The 18172-nt window shown below is 52.4% G+C and overlaps 1 protein-coding gene across 2 annotated transcripts in view; it reads left to right on the forward strand.

Moving 5' to 3' along the window:
• Positions 1 to 14940, forward strand: part of LHX4 (LIM homeobox 4) — a 43348-nt gene extending 28408 nt beyond the window's left edge. For both annotated transcript variants that reach the window (XM_019737051.2, XM_074322254.1), the window contains exons 3-6: positions 5096 to 5298; positions 9640 to 9794; positions 10169 to 10340; positions 12414 to 14940. In XM_019737051.2, the coding sequence (XP_019592610.1) occupies positions 5096 to 5298; positions 9640 to 9794; positions 10169 to 10340; positions 12414 to 12808 (925 nt within the window). In that variant the 3' untranslated portion in view covers positions 12809 to 14940. The remainder of the gene's footprint in view (positions 1 to 5095; positions 5299 to 9639; positions 9795 to 10168; positions 10341 to 12413) is intronic.
• The last annotated feature ends 3232 nt before the right edge of the window (positions 14941 to 18172 follow it).

The following is an 18172-nucleotide window of genomic DNA, read 5'->3' on the forward strand; positions in this document are numbered from 1 at the left end:
CAATTGCTGGGAGAATGATCTTATGAGGCAAGAAGGAATGGACTCTGTGCCCAGGTGGGCAGTCAGCCTGGCACAGGAGCACAGGAAGCAGAGGACAGTTGGCGGTGGGTGGACGGACAGGAGAGTTGGGAAGGCATGGCAGGTCTTTGCTGAGAGTTTCTCTTTTCTCCAGGGAAATAGGAAGCCAGGCCACCAGCCGAGACAGAGGGTCAGGGGCTTGAGAAAGAGAAGGTATCTGGGAGGGTGGGAGGTGTGTGGTGGTTTCACGGGTCCTCTTGAGGTGCAGGGCATACACTTAAGGTGAGCCCAGTCGGCTCTCAGCTCTGGGTGGAGGAGGAGGAGGGTTGCACTGAGCAGGGAGCTGAGGGTGTGTGCAAGGGAGGGATTGGTAAGATGGACCAGGGCACCTTTGCTGGGGAAGGAGGAATGGAGGCCACGAGGGGAGTAGAAGACAGTGAAAAGGTTAGCTAGTCCTGGCGGGGTTGCAGAGTCCTGGGCAAAGAGTGAGCTGGGAGGACAGGAGGTGGTGCTTGGACCTCAGATGGTTGGAAGTTATTCCTGGAGGTGTTGCAGTTTCTGGTAACAGAAGGGTGTGGGGTAGACCATGGGAGCGAGTGACTGACAAAGGGTGGACGCCATGACCTTCAGGAGAAGAGGTCAAAGAATGGAGAGGGCAAAGACAGGAAGGACTGTCATGTGGATCTCAATGTCCCCGAGAATATGGCAGGAGGGATGGTGACAGTGGTGGTGAGGTAGGAGCCAAACTCGCCAAGGGATGGGGGGCAGGTGGTAGGGGTGGCAATGACTACCACAGGAGGGGAGCAGGGCTGGGGCCTGAGGGCTGGTGGGAGGAGTAAGTGAGACGATGTACTCACAGGGGCACACAGTAGGTGCTCGGAAGTGGGAGCTGCTTTTATTGTAGCGTTTTGGTGACCAGAATATGGTAGCTGACCTGATCACAGGACAGAACTTAAAGCCAGGAATGTGCCAGAATATCTGTGCCCGTTTCTAGAAGATGTGGTGCCTGCAGGGCCTACTTGTTACCCTCTTTCTGCAGCACCCCCTGCACTTGAGACCTGTCAGGTGACCCCCACCAGGCCTGTCAAGAGCAGCAGGGGTGGACAGATAGACAGGCAGGGGGGAGCCCAGGCTGGGCACTGGAGCAGAGCGTGAGAACAAGGACACAGGCCTGGCCCCCTTCCCAGGCTCAGGAGCAGCCCCTGAATGTCGGCAATCATGTCTGGTACAGTTTCCAGCCAGCAGGTCCAGGCCCCTCACGTCTGACGTGGCTCTGGGAACATGGAAGGTGATGAGCAGCGTTAGTTCATGTGTGGGACGGACACCCCCGGGGGCGAAGGCACCCAGGGCAGCCCTGCATGGCAGGGCTTGGAGCCTCATGGTCAGTGGCTCAGAGAAGCTGGGGACACTTGAGGAGCACAGGCCCCTCCACCCAAGTTCCAATCTAGGGTAGGGGCCCCCTGGCCGCTTCTCAGTGGATGTTTGCTGCCTTTGCTGCCCACTGTGTGCCAGCTGTGTTGTCAGAAGCACCGAGTTCAAACCCTGGTTTTCTCACTCGTTGCCTGGGTGAGCTGCGCCCAGCACCTCCCCAATCTGAGCCTCAGTTTCCCATCTGTTAGAAGGTCTCCTCATGCCCATCTTTCAGGTCAGGCTCCCAGGAGATATTTGTGGAATGAGTGTGACGATGACAACAGAGTGGGGTGGAAAGTTTACGTTTTAGGAAACTGTGGGCCTCATTCAACCTCAGGTTCAGTTCCCTCCTTGGCAAAGCTTTCGATAGGAGCTGCAGTTATTATGTTGCGTGTGAATCCTGCCTTCATGCAGGCATGCATTCATTCACCCATCCCGTGGGTCTTTGTCGCCTACTCCATGCTGGGTACAATATGAGACTTGCCAGTGGTGCTGGTCTGAGGAGGGAAGTAACGTAAATCAGCTCTAGCTGCATTCCCTGCGGGCTCCCCGGAAGCCTGGCCAGGCAGGGCTGACCAGAGATTGTCCTTCTGGTGAGGGAGCCCAGTGCAGTTTGCACCCGACTGGGCAGGGTCCTGCACACAATAGGTGCTCAGTGATAGGATAAAGGGGGTACCGCCTGGGAAATCTCCAGGAAGCGTCTTCCATGGTTGGTGTTCAGCTCTGGCCCCACCCCCAGCACCCTTTAAATTTGGTCAGGTTGGTTAGACCATTGTTTCTCTGTGTAGCAGCCAAGTTCACCATTAGACCTTGTTTCGGACCAGCAAATTTTAACTATGGCCGTCTCACTGTACCCGTCACAGAACGAGTTGTGTAACCTATCCAGGCCATGGCTGCGACTCTGGCCTGTCCTAGCTCTGGAAACGAAGTGTCTTCATCACATGCCCCCCCTGCCCCCCCACAGGATAACACATTGTTCTGGGTCCATGGTTCTCACCAGAAGTGGAGGTAGGGTGCCCCCTGGGGCTGTGCCATGTTGGGGGAGCCCTGGGGTTCAAGGGGTGCATGCCGTCCCCTCAGCAAGCTTCCTGCTGGATGTGCTCCAGGGGAAAAAGGTAATAAGAAGCAACTTCCACTTACCATCAGTATAAATCCCACAATCAGGAAAATTGCTTCAATTGCTAAAAAACGCTGGTGGAAAAGTCCATTTATTTTTCATTTTTCTTGTGCACTTGCCACCCTCACACATGAATCACTGTCGGTATGTAGATTAAATTTATACCCCCGTTATCTTTCATGTCTCTGGGGCGCTGGTGTCAACTGGGTTTCTGGTTACTGAAAGCCACTGTCTGCTTTGTGGTGGTGAGAGAGGTGGGCCTCTCTGCGGGACAAGCTGCGGGGGAGGGGCTCCCTGCTCTGTCCTGGAGTCTTCCCTCAGCCCTCCCTCCCGCTCCAGTCTCTGTCCCCCCGTTTTGTCCACAAGATAGGACTTGCTTTTTGGAAAACTCCACTTCTTCTCTGGAGCTGCTTCTGCTCCAATGTTTGTAGTAAAGGCTTTGGACACCCCAGATTTGGGGTGGTTTATTTGGCGGGTGGGGTTGCAGTTTCATTTTGAATCCCTGCTTTGAGAATTGGCCTGGCCTGGATATAAAAACTGCAGGCATTTTGAAAACACATTCTAGTAACACATATATATACAAGTTTCCTTTCTCTTTGTCCTCCAAACACACACACACACACACTCCATAGGATAGAACTTCTTCTTTAATATAGGTGATGTGGTTAGATAGCAGCTGTCGCGGAAGCCTGGTTCTCACCTGTGTTCTGGGAGATACAGAATGTTCTAGAACTGACAGCATACTTTGTTCTCCATCCTCACGTTTAGCCATCTCCGTGCATAGCCTTTAAAATTGTAGTCCTTTATTCATTGATTTATTGCTTCAACAAACATGAACTCTAATTTTCTGGGCCCTGGATCCCTCTGAGAATCTATTGAAAGTCCAGGCACCCCTCTTGATACACAATTTTGAATACCTTGGGAGTAGATTACAGAGCCTGTCCTGTGCCTCAGGCTGAGAATGCTGGCTGTAAAGAGGCCTGCTTCATGCACCCCACCCTCCTCGCAAAACCAAGAACCATTCCAGGAGTTCAGACATCTGGGGTACTTCCAAGCCAAATGCCTCAGCCCCTCACACCCCAACACCCTTCTCAGATCTGGCCTCAGAAGAGCAGTCAGCCCTGAGCTACACTCCTGGCTCTTTCGGGGTTACCCATCTAGACTTAGAGACCCCCCTACTTCTCGCTGTGCCACCATGTCCCCGGGAGGGGGGCTTCTAAGGCAATAGCTGGCCATGCCTGCTCCAGGCCCTTGCAGCCCCCCAGCAGGTATCATTACTGCATAAGAGACCCATCATTCTGCATTAATCTAGGATTCATCATGATAGCCATGACCATAATTAATTTATTTGGTATTAATGTGGATGAAATATGTACTGTCCTTTCAGGGGAAATCAGGCTGCCTATAAGCATTAGTTAAAAGGACCATTAAAATCAAACCTTCCCCAGATCCATTAGGCGAAGTCTTTCATCCTGAGGAAGATAAAGTTGTGCTGTGTGAAATGTCATGAATAATTAGGTTGATTGCTGTTTTAAACTCTGCCCCCGCCTCCCCAACCCCTCCCACCCCTCTCCTGAAGTGGGGGAAGGCTCACCTGCAGAGGAGAACCCCCCTTCCTCGCCCACGCCTACCCTGGCCCCAAATGGCCCCACTGGCCTCTATGGCCGCTGCTGTGGTTCTGTGTCTGTGGGCAGAATGGGGAAAGGAGCTGACATGACCCCACTGGACTACATTCTCAAGGTGTCCCTTCCTAACCCTAGCCCAGGGTGGCAGTGGGTGCCTTCCTCTTGCCTCGGTGCTGGTCCAAGGGGTGTAGACCAGGGGAGTGGAGTCTGAAGTGGCATTTTTCAAACAGGTCTGCAGACTTCCTGCCCTGAATGGCACAGGGACATGGAAATGCAGATTCCTGAGCCCACCCTAGACCACCACATCTCAGGTGCTATGCATAGGAAGGAGATGGGGGTGGGCATCGGGGGCTTTGGTGTGTGCCAGGCAGAGCGGAGAGGCAGGAGAGAGAAGCTCTCGAGAGGTGCGATTTCTCTGGAGCTCCAGGGTGGCACTGGCATATGTTGTCTCCTGGCCACACAGGCTCCTCTGGTGGGGGCACATGAAGAGTGGATTTGCTGTCTGCTTCGTGCACAGCAGCTCATGGGCTCACGCAGTGGCCCTCTGGGCTGGTCCTCTAGGTCTCACTGTAGAGTTGGAGAAACCAGGAGGCAAAGGGTGAAACTGTGTGTTCAGAGGGGACTTAGACGCGCCTTAGGTCCTGGGTGAATTAATGGATGTTTATCGGGCAGTTTGGAGCCCGGAGATGTCAGCCTTGGACAAGGCATTGGAAATGGGCTCTGATCCAGCCCCTTTATTTTGGGGTTAAAGAGCCCAAACATAAAACAATGAGGCCAGTTGGAGGCAGAGGGATGAGATGGTCAGCAGTGGGTGGCCCGGGGGTTGATGTCCGGGGACACCCCGGAGTGGTGGGGTGGGAGACGACTGATGGGAAGGGGGGAGCCGGATGCCCTGTGCCCTGATCCTTTTATGCTGCCCCGACAGGCGCTTCGGCACGAAATGCACGGCCTGCCAGCAGGGCATCCCGCCGACCCAGGTGGTCCGCAAGGCGCAGGACTTCGTTTACCACCTGCACTGCTTCGCCTGCATCATCTGTAACCGGCAGCTGGCCACGGGGGATGAGTTCTACCTCATGGAGGACGGGCGGCTGGTGTGCAAGGAGGACTATGAGACGGCCAAGCAGAATGGTAACTGGCGCTGCCCCACACAATCCCTCCTCCGGACCCGTGAGGCTGTGCCCTCTGCCCGGGGCGTCCTTCTGCCTGCGTCCCTCAGAGCCCTGCTCACACCTGCCTCTGCGCCCGCCCAGGTCTCCACAGGGAGAGTTAGTTCTCAACAGCCCCAATGCTTGGGCACTTGCTGGCTTCCCTGACGCATTAATCAGGTGGTGGCCACTTGAGCCCACGCCTGTCTTCCACACTGGCTGGTGGGCTCAGGAGCCCCCAGGAAACTTCTGCTCCCCACCTGGGTGGCTCCTTGCCTGGGGCGGGGCTGGGAGGTGCTCTGTCTACAGTGGACACTTGGGGCTGCTCCTTAGTCTTGTATATCGGGGTGCATGCACATTTCCCTTAGCATCCCGCCCCACCTCAAGGGCTTCAGTCAGCAAGAGCCCACGCATTGGCCTAAGTCCCCTTTGGAATGGTCAGCAAGGACTTCAGTTAACTGTGCTCTATTTTCCCTCAGCCTGCGGGCTTCTTGAGAGCAGGGACTTAGGTGTAATGACTGACTCCTTGTGTCCCCGAAGCCCCTGATGTGGGAACAAGTGCTCAGCCGATTTCCACATCCAGGGAGACTCCAACTCAGCTGTCTGACTCCCATTTCCCCTGCTGCCCTCTCCCCACGCACCTGAGGCCATTGTCTGTGGTCTGTAGCAGAAGCCTGGGCTGAGGCTAATTCAGGCCCTGGCACGGCACACCACACCTGGACAACCTGCTGTCAGGTGGACAGCCAGAGCAGCAGCTGCCCCTGCCCTCCAGTGCCACATTCCTGGGCAGCCCATTCCCCCAAGGTCCCCTTAGGAAGGCCACCCCCGACTCCCCCCCTTGCGTTGCTCACTCATAGATGTGTCTGCAGGGGGTGTGCCCTCTACTGGCTCCAAATTTTCCATTTGGCCAAACCCAACCTGGGAATCTCAGATGCACGAACTCACAAAACATCCAGGTTTGCCTTTGACTAGCATTTTAATCAACTCAGGGTGTTACTGTGGAAAGCAGCTGTTGTTGATAGCTCTGGGCTTGAAAGAAAAAAGCAACAATTTCATGTATCTCCTAGATCTTCCCTGGACCCACACACACATGTTATATAGATCTGATCAATACACGGAGAAAGCAGTTTTTTGCTTAATAAACACAGTTTAAAATAAAGGGTTTGTGGCGGTGAGGAGGAAGAGGGAACTGATAGGGGCCCTGTCGGTGAGCCAACTGGAGCCGAGTGGCTTTGGTAGAAGGTGGGAAGGAGAGCACTGCAGTGGCGTCCATTCAGGGGCTTTGTCTCTTTCTCTCTCTCCTCCCACTGCCCCCAGCTCTAGCCTTTCATGGTGGACAGGCCTTCAGTGTCTTTTCTCCTTTTTCCGGGGCCTCTGTAAGCCCATTCCCAGGCTCTTTGCCTTAATGTATTTATCTGCTCTGGTTCCTTAAAACACACTCGATGCCGTTGCTTTGGAGTCAATTATGATGTCACAGAAGATTAGGGCATCTTGTCAGGGATAAGCCATCGAAGCAGATGGACTCTGAGATCCCAAGCTGCCTTTGGACCTCTGATGCCCTTCACCAGAGATACTAAGAATGCACGACCTCCCCCAGGGCCAGCGGCTACTTCTTATTGTGAGAGGCCTCGTCTGGACCCCAAGCACTCAGGGCCTGGCGTCCACTGCTGCTGTGGATGGTTCTAGAGAAGGGGAGACAAGCTGGGAGGCAGGAACGACACATCTGGGCTAACACTTTTATCGAGGATGATTTGCGCCACAGCAGAGCTCTGTTGGACAGTGGAAAGACACAGCCTGGTGGGCACCTCTGCTCGGTCACTCTTTAACTGGGGGCCCTTGGGAAGCTGTGCAGATGGTTGCGCCTTGGCTTCTCAGCTCTCTACGGGGAATAATAGCACCTGCCACACAGGGCTGTTGCCTGAGCCTTAAGTAGGATAATGCTTATGGAATGGGATGCTAAGTGAGGGTGAGATCAGCGTGGAAGAGACATGTACTTAACAGGGAAGTGGGATCTGCTTTGGGTTTTCAAGTCGCTGAGGGGTGCACAGTATTTCTGATGGGTTCCTCCTGTCTCATGCCCTCGGCAAGGCAGGGGCCCCTCCCTCCTGTGAGATCTGGGTTATTCAAAGCAGGAGACTTTGTCCTGCTGTGGGGCATTGGGCCCTCTCTTTTAATGTTTTAATTCCTCCTTGCTAGTCTAAACCCTCTTTCAGGCTTACAGTTCCCTCCCTTGTGCTGCACAAAGTATCTAATATCAGCTGTTTGTACTTTAGTGTGAATGATTTTGTTCATTTGTTACATCTCCTTGGATATTTGCATTTTCAGTATGATGAGGTTGCATTTTATGCCAGGGACAAGTGCTAGGAGACCCTGCATAATTCAAAATGAACATATTTTAAGACTAATTTTCCCATAGGAATTAATGTAAAAAGTAGGGGGGGGGGATGTATTCTGGGAGCACATAAATCCATAACCGGTGAAGTGTATCTTTGCCTTAATGCTCCTTTTTATTTTCTCAGCACTATCTCTAATACCTCGCAGAATGCTCTCTCCTAAATTAACAGCCTAGGGTAGCATGGTCTTGCTTGGCCTTCCTCATCGCGTTTTATCACATTTAACTTCCGTACCAAAGTTATTGATTTTTGGGTACATTTTTCAGCATGAGCATGGCCACCACTACTTAATGAATACTTGGATGACATTGTTATAGGATATAAAGAAGATTTTAAATTATAATAACAGTGAATGTTAAAATAACAGCATAATAGTCCCCCTAATCGCAAGAAGAAGAGTCCTGTGCACGTAGACCGCGGTGCAGGAGCAGCAATGGGCCAGCAACCCAGGATGACAGGGGTATATACCAGCGGTGCTGCCATCTAGTGGTGGTGAAAACAATTGCTAATTCCCTAGGCCAACCTATTTGGAAATTAAGCGATTCTTGAAGTAAAAAAAAATTGGGTGGTTTCATTCTTTCAAATTTTATGTGTAAAGACTGTATAGATATTTTAAAAGTGCACTATTTCATATTTGCATCAAATGCTATCATGCTGTTATCTCTATATAAATACGGGCCATAGGATTGATTCTTTACAACAGAATTTAAAGAGTTTTGGAGGTTTTCCTTGGTCTGCCCCAACCTCTTTGGGCTCAGGATTCCAGGGAGGGGGTTGGGTGGCAGGCATTTGAGGATGACAGCAGCTCTACTGCAGGAAAAAAAACCGCTGAAGGAGAAGAGAGGACTTAGGGAAGAGAAGTCCCCCTTCCGCTGTGTGCATTGCCCCAGGTTTCAGATGGGTGACATAACATGCCCATATCACTTACTTAACAAGATCCCAGGTCTTCTGAGTCCAAGCACATCCTTTTAGAATTGTTGTGAGGATCATAGGCCCATAAAGCTCTTACTTAGGTCAACACCAGGCACATAGTAGGTGCTTAATAAGTGTTCGCTATTATTATTGTTCCAAAGAGAGGATTTTCTTGAATGGAAAGGAAGGAAAAAAGAGAGGAAGAGAGGAGTGTGGCAGACACACTTTCAGGGATACAAGGGAGGAGCTCAGGGGCCAGGACGCAGTTGTCAACTTGACCCTTCATTGACTGGTATTTTTCAAACAATTTTGTCTGTGGTCCATAGTAAGAAACTCTTTTCACGTTTCAACTTAGCACACATATTCACGCAGCAAAAACTAAAGTGTCATGAAACAGTGGTTGCCTTCATTTATCCCATTCCGTCCCATCCTGTCCATCTTATTTCCTCAAAATGTTTTGATCCACTCAATTGAATTTACAACCCATTAGTGGGTTCTGACTCATAATTTATGAAGTTTGTAGACCACTAGTGAATGCACAGGCCACCCCAGAGATCCCGTGGCAAAGGACAGGAGGCCACGGGAGGCTCCCGGTGCGGGGAGTAGAGGACTGTGGGGCAGCCCAGATCCAGACTTCACTCTGGCTCGGTCCCCTTCACAGCCCTGTAATGACTCACAAGGCTGTGCAACCAGAGTGTCAGTCAGGGCAGGGAAATGTGTGGAACTGTACACCTTGGGTCTGACGAGAGTCCCGTGGTGGCTGGGCTGGCAGAGGGGGGCAGGGGAGCTGAGGGAAGGAGCAGGATGGTGTCCTCACTTTTCAGTGACTCGGGGGCCTGTGGTGCAGGAGGGGCTCCATGGGGGGTTGGTGAGGGTCAGACCACTCTGCTCTGATCTTCACCGTGCCTCCCCAGTGCTCTGCCTATAGCAGGCAAGTATACGTGAGGAAAGGAGGCCCAGGGACAAGGCCCAGCTGCTTCAGGTGGGCTGGACCCAGTAAGAAGGGGTTTTCATTGCAGACGACTCAGAGGCCGGAGCTAAGCGGCCTCGGACCACCATCACAGCGAAGCAGCTGGAGACGTTAAAGAATGCCTACAAGAACTCCCCCAAGCCCGCCCGGCATGTGAGGGAACAGCTTTCCTCAGAGACGGGCCTGGACATGAGGGTTGTACAGGTGAGACACCGGCTACCCTGGTCCCCAGGGCCCCTCTGCAGTCTGGGGATCCCGGGCCCAAGTGCCACCGCTTCTGGGCCTTGGGCCAGGGGCAGGGATGTCTGTACCCTCTACACGAGGAGGCTGAGGGAGTGGTAAACACAACATCACCTCATCTGCGGTGTCACTCATCCCCTTAGGGAGCTGAGGCCGTGACCCTGGGGAATTTGCCAAAGCTGGAGAGTGATTTCTGAGACTGAGGCAGAGGGAGTGGTGGGTACATCACACTCCTGGCCCTAAAACTACTGCGGCTTCAGTCCCTGTCTCGGGGACCCTGGGGGCTGTGGATTCGTGGTGGGCACCCCCAGAGTGTGTCCCTTGTGCTTGTGTGGCAGGTTTGGTTTCAGAACAGAAGGGCCAAGGAGAAACGCCTGAAGAAGGACGCGGGGCGGCATCGCTGGGGCCAGTTCTACAAGAGCGTCAAGAGGAGCCGCGCAGGCAGCAAGCAGGAAAAGGAGAGCTCTGCAGAGGACTGTGGGGTCAGCGACAGCGAGCTGAGCTTCCGAGGTGAGCAGGGCTGGAGGGGCGCGGCCCAGGCCCTGGGAGAGGCCCCGGGAAGCGGTAACCCTTGACACTCGGGAGCCATCTTTCCTGAGGCCTTGTGGACTCCCTCCTGAACACAGGCTCTCCCCTGCGACGTGCATTAAGGGTGGGGGAACAAGGTAGTGGCCCTTTAAGATGGGACAAGAAGTACAAAGCAAGAGAGCCCTGCAGCTGAGATGTGGAAGCTGGGTTCCCCTAGGCCTCCGCTCCCCTCCTGCTGACTGGGGGCTCCCTCACCAGCCCGCGGCAGCTGTGACGGGACCTGGGTCTCATCCTGTGCCCTCAGCCCCTCTCCTGCGTTGCTCCCCTCTGTAGGGGCCCTGGCCTGCCTGCCGTGCTCCCCTAGAGTGACCCCTTTGTCCTCTTCTGGTGATGGGGAGGACAAGCTCACCAGGCCCTTTGCCCTGGGAGATCAATATTGTTGTGCATGTGAGAAGGGGCCTGGCCTCATTCCTGAACCCCTCCCCCCCTGTGCTCGTCCTGTCTCCCTGCACTCGGCTCTGCAGCATGCGCTCCAGTCAAGTCGGCGCATCAGCAAAACTGCAGATGGCTGCATGTTTTGGGCCCTTAGGTTGTTTGCAAGTAGCTGTAACTGTTCTCCTATATCGAGTCCTCGAATGTGGAAGGCTTTCTGTTGGGAGGGGGAGAGCACTAGGCTGAGGTCAGACATGGGGTTTCCAGTTGTGGCTCTGTCAGATCCGTTCACTACTCCTGAGCCTCAGTTTCCCCACCTAGAAACGGGGAGTAACAACATCCTGGGCCACCTCACCGCACTGTTGTGGGGATCAGTGAACACAACTCACTGGAGGTGTTCGGGGAAAGCACAGCACATTTTCACACTTGGAAGACAGGGAGCCTGTGGCTCCCACAGAGGGCCCTGGTCCTGTGCAGTCACAGGTACAGGCAAAAGGCTAAATTAGGGCCATTTGACACTGGAGCTGACCCTGCATCTTTTTGCCCCTTTAAAGGGAACACGCTCTCCTCCTCTCTTCATTTTCATGGCTGGAATGGGGGCAGGCCTAGGGCATGTTGTCAGAAGGCATGGGTGTTGAAGTCTAGTCTCGGTGAGGGTTAGATAGGCACTAATGCACAGGCCCAGGTGGGAATAGAAAAGTGGGGCAGAGGATGGCACAAGCTGCCTGCCAGGAGCACGATGCCCTGAGAGGACTGTAGCTCGGCCTAGAGGTCTGTCCTGGGGCCCTGGGGAGGGCTCAAGGGCCCTACGCTCACCTTCCAGACCTCTCGGTGGGGTTGGGAAAACCACTTTATCCCATCTGAGCTGCTGAACTCAATGACGGGAACGCACAGGACTGTCAAGTCTTGTTTTGTAGCTCCTTTCTGTTGGATGCTGGTAGGTCCCCAGGTTGACATATCATTGGTCTCTCAGGTAATTGTATAATCCTTTATTTCTTAAGACTAAAACTGCCCACCTCTGTTGGAGAGCTGAATTCTTCCAGGTGGCAAAGATTCCATTAAATCCCCTTAATGAAGTTCTCCAAGAAACAAGACGGTCCATTTGCCTTAATCAAATCAGCACTGTCCCTGGTGAAAAGCTTATTAGATAGAGAAACCAAGTCCTTTGATATTGAACCACTTTTCCAGGTGGACCAGAAGGATTTTGTACACATGTTAAGAGTGGTCCTTAGCTACCCGTACCATATGGGCCTGCTTGTTTCCTAACCAACTACACCCAGCACTTTACTCAGCTTGAGAGCTTTCCGATGAAATCCTGTTATAGTTTCCATTTGTGACGTCCTCGGTGTAGCCCGAGTGTCTTAGTACATGAGCGACATGGGACCAACAAGCTTACCAAACACTGTCCAGCCTTCTGGGTCCTAGGAATTTAGTCTCTGCAGGTGTTGCTTCTGGTTTTCCCTCTTGACATGGGTCAGTCTCTGGAGGACAGGCTGACGTGGCAGCAAGGCAGCTGCCATTGTCGGGCTTCTTTCCTGGTCATGTGTGTTCCCAGGTGGTGAAGAACAGGGGATCACTGGAGTCCTGGCGGCTGACAATAAATCTCCATTCTTTTATCCACAGAGGATCAAATTCTCTCAGAACTTGGCCACACCAATAGGATTTATGGCAACGTGGGGGACGTTACAGGCGGACAGTTAATGAATGGGAGCTTCTCCATGGACGGGACAGGACAATCCTATCAGGACTTGAGGGATGGGAGCCCCTATGGAATCCCCCAGTCTCCATCCTCCATATCGTCCCTGCCATCCCACGCTCCTTTGCTCAATGGGCTGGATTACACGGTGGACAGTAATTTGGGCATCATTGCACATGCAGGGCAGGGAGTAAGCCAGACGCTGAGAGCCATGGCTGGGGGACCCACCTCTGACATCTCCACAGGAAGCAGTGTAGGCTATCCCGATTTTCCAACTAGCCCAGCCTCTTGGCTCGATGAAATGGATCATCCTCCTTTTTAAACATCTCTCCTCCCCACCCTACCTGTCCTTCTGGCTTGAGAGAATATCTTCAAGGATCAAAAAAGACTTACCTTTTTAGGATCAAAAGTGCGCCAGTGTGGAAGGAGGTCCTCTGCTGATCCCTCGGAGGTCAGCGCTTGTAGGGCGTTGTTCTCCCGGGAAGCGGCCCGAGAGCTGCCTCCTCTCAGAACACAGCACAGGGCACACGGCCTACAGCGCTAGGGTGCTGGCTTGTTGGCTCCCTCCCCCCGCCCTGCTTACAGGCTTTGGCTGCTCAGTGCTTGGGAGCACAGGCGACTGTGTGGGCCACCCCCCGCGGCCTGTGGGAACTCTGCTCCAGCTGCTGTGTTTCTTGAGGTGCCTCCCAAACCAGTGCTCTCACCAGAACTGAGGTTCCTGAGGCAGCGACATCACAGCCCTTAAGCATAATAAAATTGATTTCTGGACCACCTAATTTTCGAAATAAAAAAGTCACTTGTGAAGGGTCAGTGGAAACGTTGATGGCCACAGTTTGAGATTGAAACCTGCCCCCTCCTGTTTTCTTCTGCTGTCAAAAACATGACCTCTTCCCTCCCCAGAAGTACAAGCCTGAGAATATCTGTCCGTTTTGGTTTGTAAGAAAGCCCATCCATATCAGTGAATCCCTCCCTGATGGCAAGAAATGGTTTCCATTGCAGGTGACTCTGAGGCTGGAGCTGAGTGGCCCTGGACCATCACAGCGACTGCCTGATGAGTCCCCTCGGAGCACAATGTGCCTTTTTAATTTGCTCGTATCATTTATTCCACTAGACAGGCTGTGGGTTACAAAACGATCAAAGCTAAAATATGGAGAGAACAGAACGACAATCAGTGAAAACATTTGCAGCTCCATTTGGGTTCCAAACTTGCAGTCCGTGTAGCCAAGTCAGCAGAAGCCAGCCTCCCAGGGTTCCCCCTCCTGTCGGGTGAAAATGATATTGTGAGTTTGTTTTGAGGGAGTTGGTTTAGATGAGTCTGCAAGTCCACACCCACCTGCAGCCCTTTAAAAACACGAGAGCTTTCTCTGCGGTGCTAGCTGATGCGGTTGGAGTGCAGTCTTGGCCCCTTCCATGTACTAGCAGAGCTTTTTGGCCCATCTTGGTTGGGAGGAATCATTTAGAGAGCATCCCGAAAATTGTCCAGAGGGTTCTAAGTGCTGGTTGGGCTGCATCTCTCTGGGTTTCTGGGTTGCTGGCTGGACTCACGCCAGGCCCTGTGGTACTCCAGTCCTGCACTTGCTCAGAAGGGGAGCTCTCTGGCCTTGGCGGTGCAGACTCTCAGCTTATGGGTTTGCGGTAGCACCCCCCCACCACGCCTGAGGCACGGGCAAGGCAAGCCCTGCTTTGTGACAGACTGCACTTCTGTGGGAAACACTGTCGCAGTGAGTGGTGCTGCCCCTCCCACTTTATGCACCGACCACCTGTCCGTCAGGAAGTTCTAGAGGGTGCACATAGGAACTTAGGCAGGTGGAATCTACTCCAGTCCCCTCGGGACACGGAGGTTTGCTTCTCCCTGCTTCCCATTTTCTGAAACAACATCAGGAGCATAGGAAAGGGTAAGTAAGAAGGGACTGCCTTTCTTTCACGAGACTCAATGGGGCCCCAAACCCTAAGGCCCGTTTCTTCTGTGTTCCTCACCTTTTGAGGACCGCTAAGACTTAGGTGTGTGGTAGGCAGACTCAAGGAAGAAATGAATGCTTCCTCCTTGGCTGTGCATCTTCTGTAAATGCCTCCCAGGACTACACTAAGGTCAGTTAAGCTTCTTAAAAATACGTGGTCCGTAAATTCCTGGGATCAGCCTGTAGGCTACCTTTTATCTCATCCATTTTGGAGTGCACCCTTAGTTTTGTATGTGCTGCAATTGTGAGTTTTGCTTGGGGAGCCTGCAAATGTAGGGTCTCTTCTTGAGGCTTCAAGAGTAGGGATGATGGAGTAGGAAGCCAAGACAATTCTGTGCTACCAGGAATTCCCAATAACATGAACAGTGGGGCTGGGGAGGGATGGAAACACAGATGCAAGATAACAAGCCATGTGAAGGCAAGGCAAGTGCCACTGTCTTTTTAGAGGACAGAGTCTCAAACACTGTTCTTAGCAGGCTGCTCACAGTACACAGGAGAAAGAGGGCAAAATTCATACATAAGAAAAACATTTGGCCGTGTCTTTACATTTTTTCTTTTTTTGCCAACGTAAAACATGAAATCTAATAAGATAATTGGGGCCATTAGATCCACGTAATGAAGTTCACTTTGCAAGAAGCATAAGTAACCTGTAGAACAACAGATGCAACCCTCTCTGAAGCGCAAGCTCGTTCTTTTGAAATAACTGCCCTCTTGCAGGAGGGAGGTAGAAGGCTTCAGCTGAGCAAAGCCACACAGGTGGGTGACTGTTTGCCTGGCACCCACGCTCCCACTCCACCCCTCCCTCACGCCACTACTGACAACTTAGTTATACCCATGGAAATAATGGCCGTACCTCTTCAGCCAGCCGGGTCTGGAAGGACAGAGGAGGCTCATTTTTAAACATTGCACTTTAAAAATTGGAAACCGTGAGATGAAGAAAAATTCAATTAAGCGGAAATGAGTTTTGTTTTATTGCCTGCTGCTGAAGGGCTCTGGGCATGCTGAAAGCTAAATAAAAAGCACATCAATGGCTCTCTCTTTCTTGGATTGGTCAGTTGGCCCTTTTTGCAGCAGTTGCTCCAACTGCTCTCACATGGTGACTGGAGCCAAAAAGAGAGAGAGCAGCAAAGTCATTCCACCCACACTCTGCTTGGTAGGCCCACAGTGAAAGCACAGTTTCATGCTGCTAGCTCTGGTGAGGGGGCAGGTGCAGGTTTGGCAGGTGTGCCAAGCGTTCCTTTGCTTAGGGAGGCAGAGCACAGGTGGACAGAGGAGGACACCCCCACTCTCATCTGCTGCCCACATAGAGACAAGAGTCGTTTGTATCCCCCCATGTGAGGACGGCGCTCAGCCAAACAGGCAGGTTCCAGGCTGCACGAGCCCAGAGGCTGCTCTGAACCTGCATTCAGGCCTCAAAGCCCCGGAACCCCTAAGCTCTGGAGTGTTGCCCTCACCCTTCGCAGTGTAAATTTTGTACAGTTAAAAAGAAATGAAGTCTCATTTCCTGGAAAAAGAAAAAAGAAAAAAAAAGGACCCACCCCTCCTTATTTATTGCCATGTGACTTTGGAACACAGAAGCTGGTGCGTTTGTTTGTATATGCCTCCTGTGTGTTGGCATGAGATGTGTATGGTACAGCTATGTCAAATAAATATGGAAGTTCTTTAGAAGCTGATGTGTCTTGCTTTTCATTTGGTTTTCTGGAAGTTGTTTCTCTTGACCTAAATCAAATAAAAGGCTGTGCTGACCTGGGACCCTTTCATCACCAGAAGAAAACCCAAAATACAAAGCTGAATGCCAGAACTACTTACAACCATGAATACCTGAACCGCTCAATGAAGAGCTGGTTAGAGGAAGTTCTCTGATTTTTCTCATTGCAATTTCCTGGGGCCCAATCCTCTGTTCCTGGACTCAGGGAAAACCTGTTGACCACGTCATTTTTAGTTACTGTTTGTCCTTCACACTTACACATTTTCTCCCTAGAGAAAGTGTGTGCAAATGTCTAAATCTGTGGGAGAGGTGGATAGGATAGAAACACCTCCAGCGTCACCTGGGCTCTTGGATAAGCTTTTCTAGGAACATCTCCATTCAGATTTTTTTTCTCCGCTGGAGACTTTCTTAGTGTGCAGGTGCTGAAGTTTAGCTGGAATGGAAAAAGCAACAGAGACTCTCTCATTAAAAAAAAAAGTCATCATATTTCTTTAGCGCTGGAGTCCCATCTAGGAAAAACGAGAGTGCTTTTTTCATTAGTGATTAGAGTTTCCTTTGGTTGGAGAGAAGATCCAAATAGAGGTGTACTGTCCACTATGGTAGCCACTAGCCACCTGTTGCTATTTACATTTAAACTGATTAACATGAAATAAAACGAAAAGTTTAGTTCCTCGCCTGTGGGGGCGGAGCCCCAGAGAGTAGTTTCCAGGCTCTCGGCCTCACATAGACAGGTGCTGGCTCAGGTAGTAAATGGCCAACTGTGATTGCATGGCCATCAGCTGTGGCTAGTTGGCCGTCAGCTGTAACCAGTGAGCCATTGGCCACAATATAACTGCTGTGGCTACGGGAAGGAGAGAGAAGAAAGATGGCGGTTTGAGAGGAGAAAAAAGAATGGGGCTAGCAAGAAGACGGCGGCTGGGCTGGCAAGCGTGGATGGCGGTTTGCGGACAGTGTGTATCCAGCCTCCAGTGAGAGTATAGAGCCGCCAGAGAGAATATAGTGGTATGACTCCCCTACCTATGGCTCCGTGGGTGTTCCTTTTTGGCCTCACCATATCCTGCGTTCTTGTATGGGGAGCGGGAGCAGAGACCCCACAGGCCTCCCTGCATGACAAATGGCGCAGCGAGCAGGGTCTCCTACATGACACATGGCGTAGTCGGCAGGATATGGTGCCGGCCAAAGCTCTCCAAAGGACGGTGGAGCAGTTTGTGTGTATGAACACTCAGTCTGAGGAAGACCAGGAGGAGCAGCTGCCGGAGAGCTGGACCCTCGTGGAGGGGTGGGAAGAGGTGGACGGTTCTCCCACCAGCACAGGAAAAGCCATGCAGCTACTGGAGAGATGGAGCCCCATGGAGAGGTGGAAAGATGTGGACCGTTCCCCAACCAGCACAGGCCGGAGAAAGCAAAGGTCGTTGCGGCCCTGTGGGCCGGGGAAGTTCCTGCTCAGGCAGCCCGGATGCAGGACTTATAGTCCCAGGAGGTAACGCTTGCTGAGTCCTCCGTGGGAGATGAGGGTGAGGTCTGGCGAATGACTAGGGACTATGGGGAATTGCCTTCCATCCCTAATTTAATGGACCGCTTGACTGTTTGTTTGGGAACTGTTGTTAGTGGAACTCGGGGATATTTGCTTTTGTCTCTTGACTGGCCGCCATTGAGAATATGTAAGCACCTTGATTGTGAGTCGCTGTTGTTCCAGCAGGGTACCCTGAGAGGCACAGAGAGAGTGGCAGTGCGCTGAGAGGTCTGGCTGAGCCCTGAAGATACCCTGGCTGTGCCCAGGAAGTCGGGCTGTTCCCAGAGAGAGTAGTAGAGCCCTGAAGGTACCCTGGCTGTGCCCAGGAAGTCGGGCTGTTCCCAGAGAGAGTGGCGGTGCCCTGAGAGCCCTGGCTGTGTCCAGGAAGTGTGGCTGTGCCCACGGAGAGTGGCGGTGCCCTGAGAAGCCCTGGCTGTGTCCAGGAAGTGTGGCTGTGCCCACAGAGAGTGGTGGTGCCCTGAGAAGCCCTGGCTGTGTCCAGGAAGT

This window comes from Rhinolophus sinicus, linkage group LG17 (genome assembly GCF_036562045.2).
Source record: "Rhinolophus sinicus isolate RSC01 linkage group LG17, ASM3656204v1, whole genome shotgun sequence".
Lineage (NCBI taxonomy): Eukaryota > Metazoa > Chordata > Mammalia > Chiroptera > Rhinolophidae > Rhinolophus > Rhinolophus sinicus.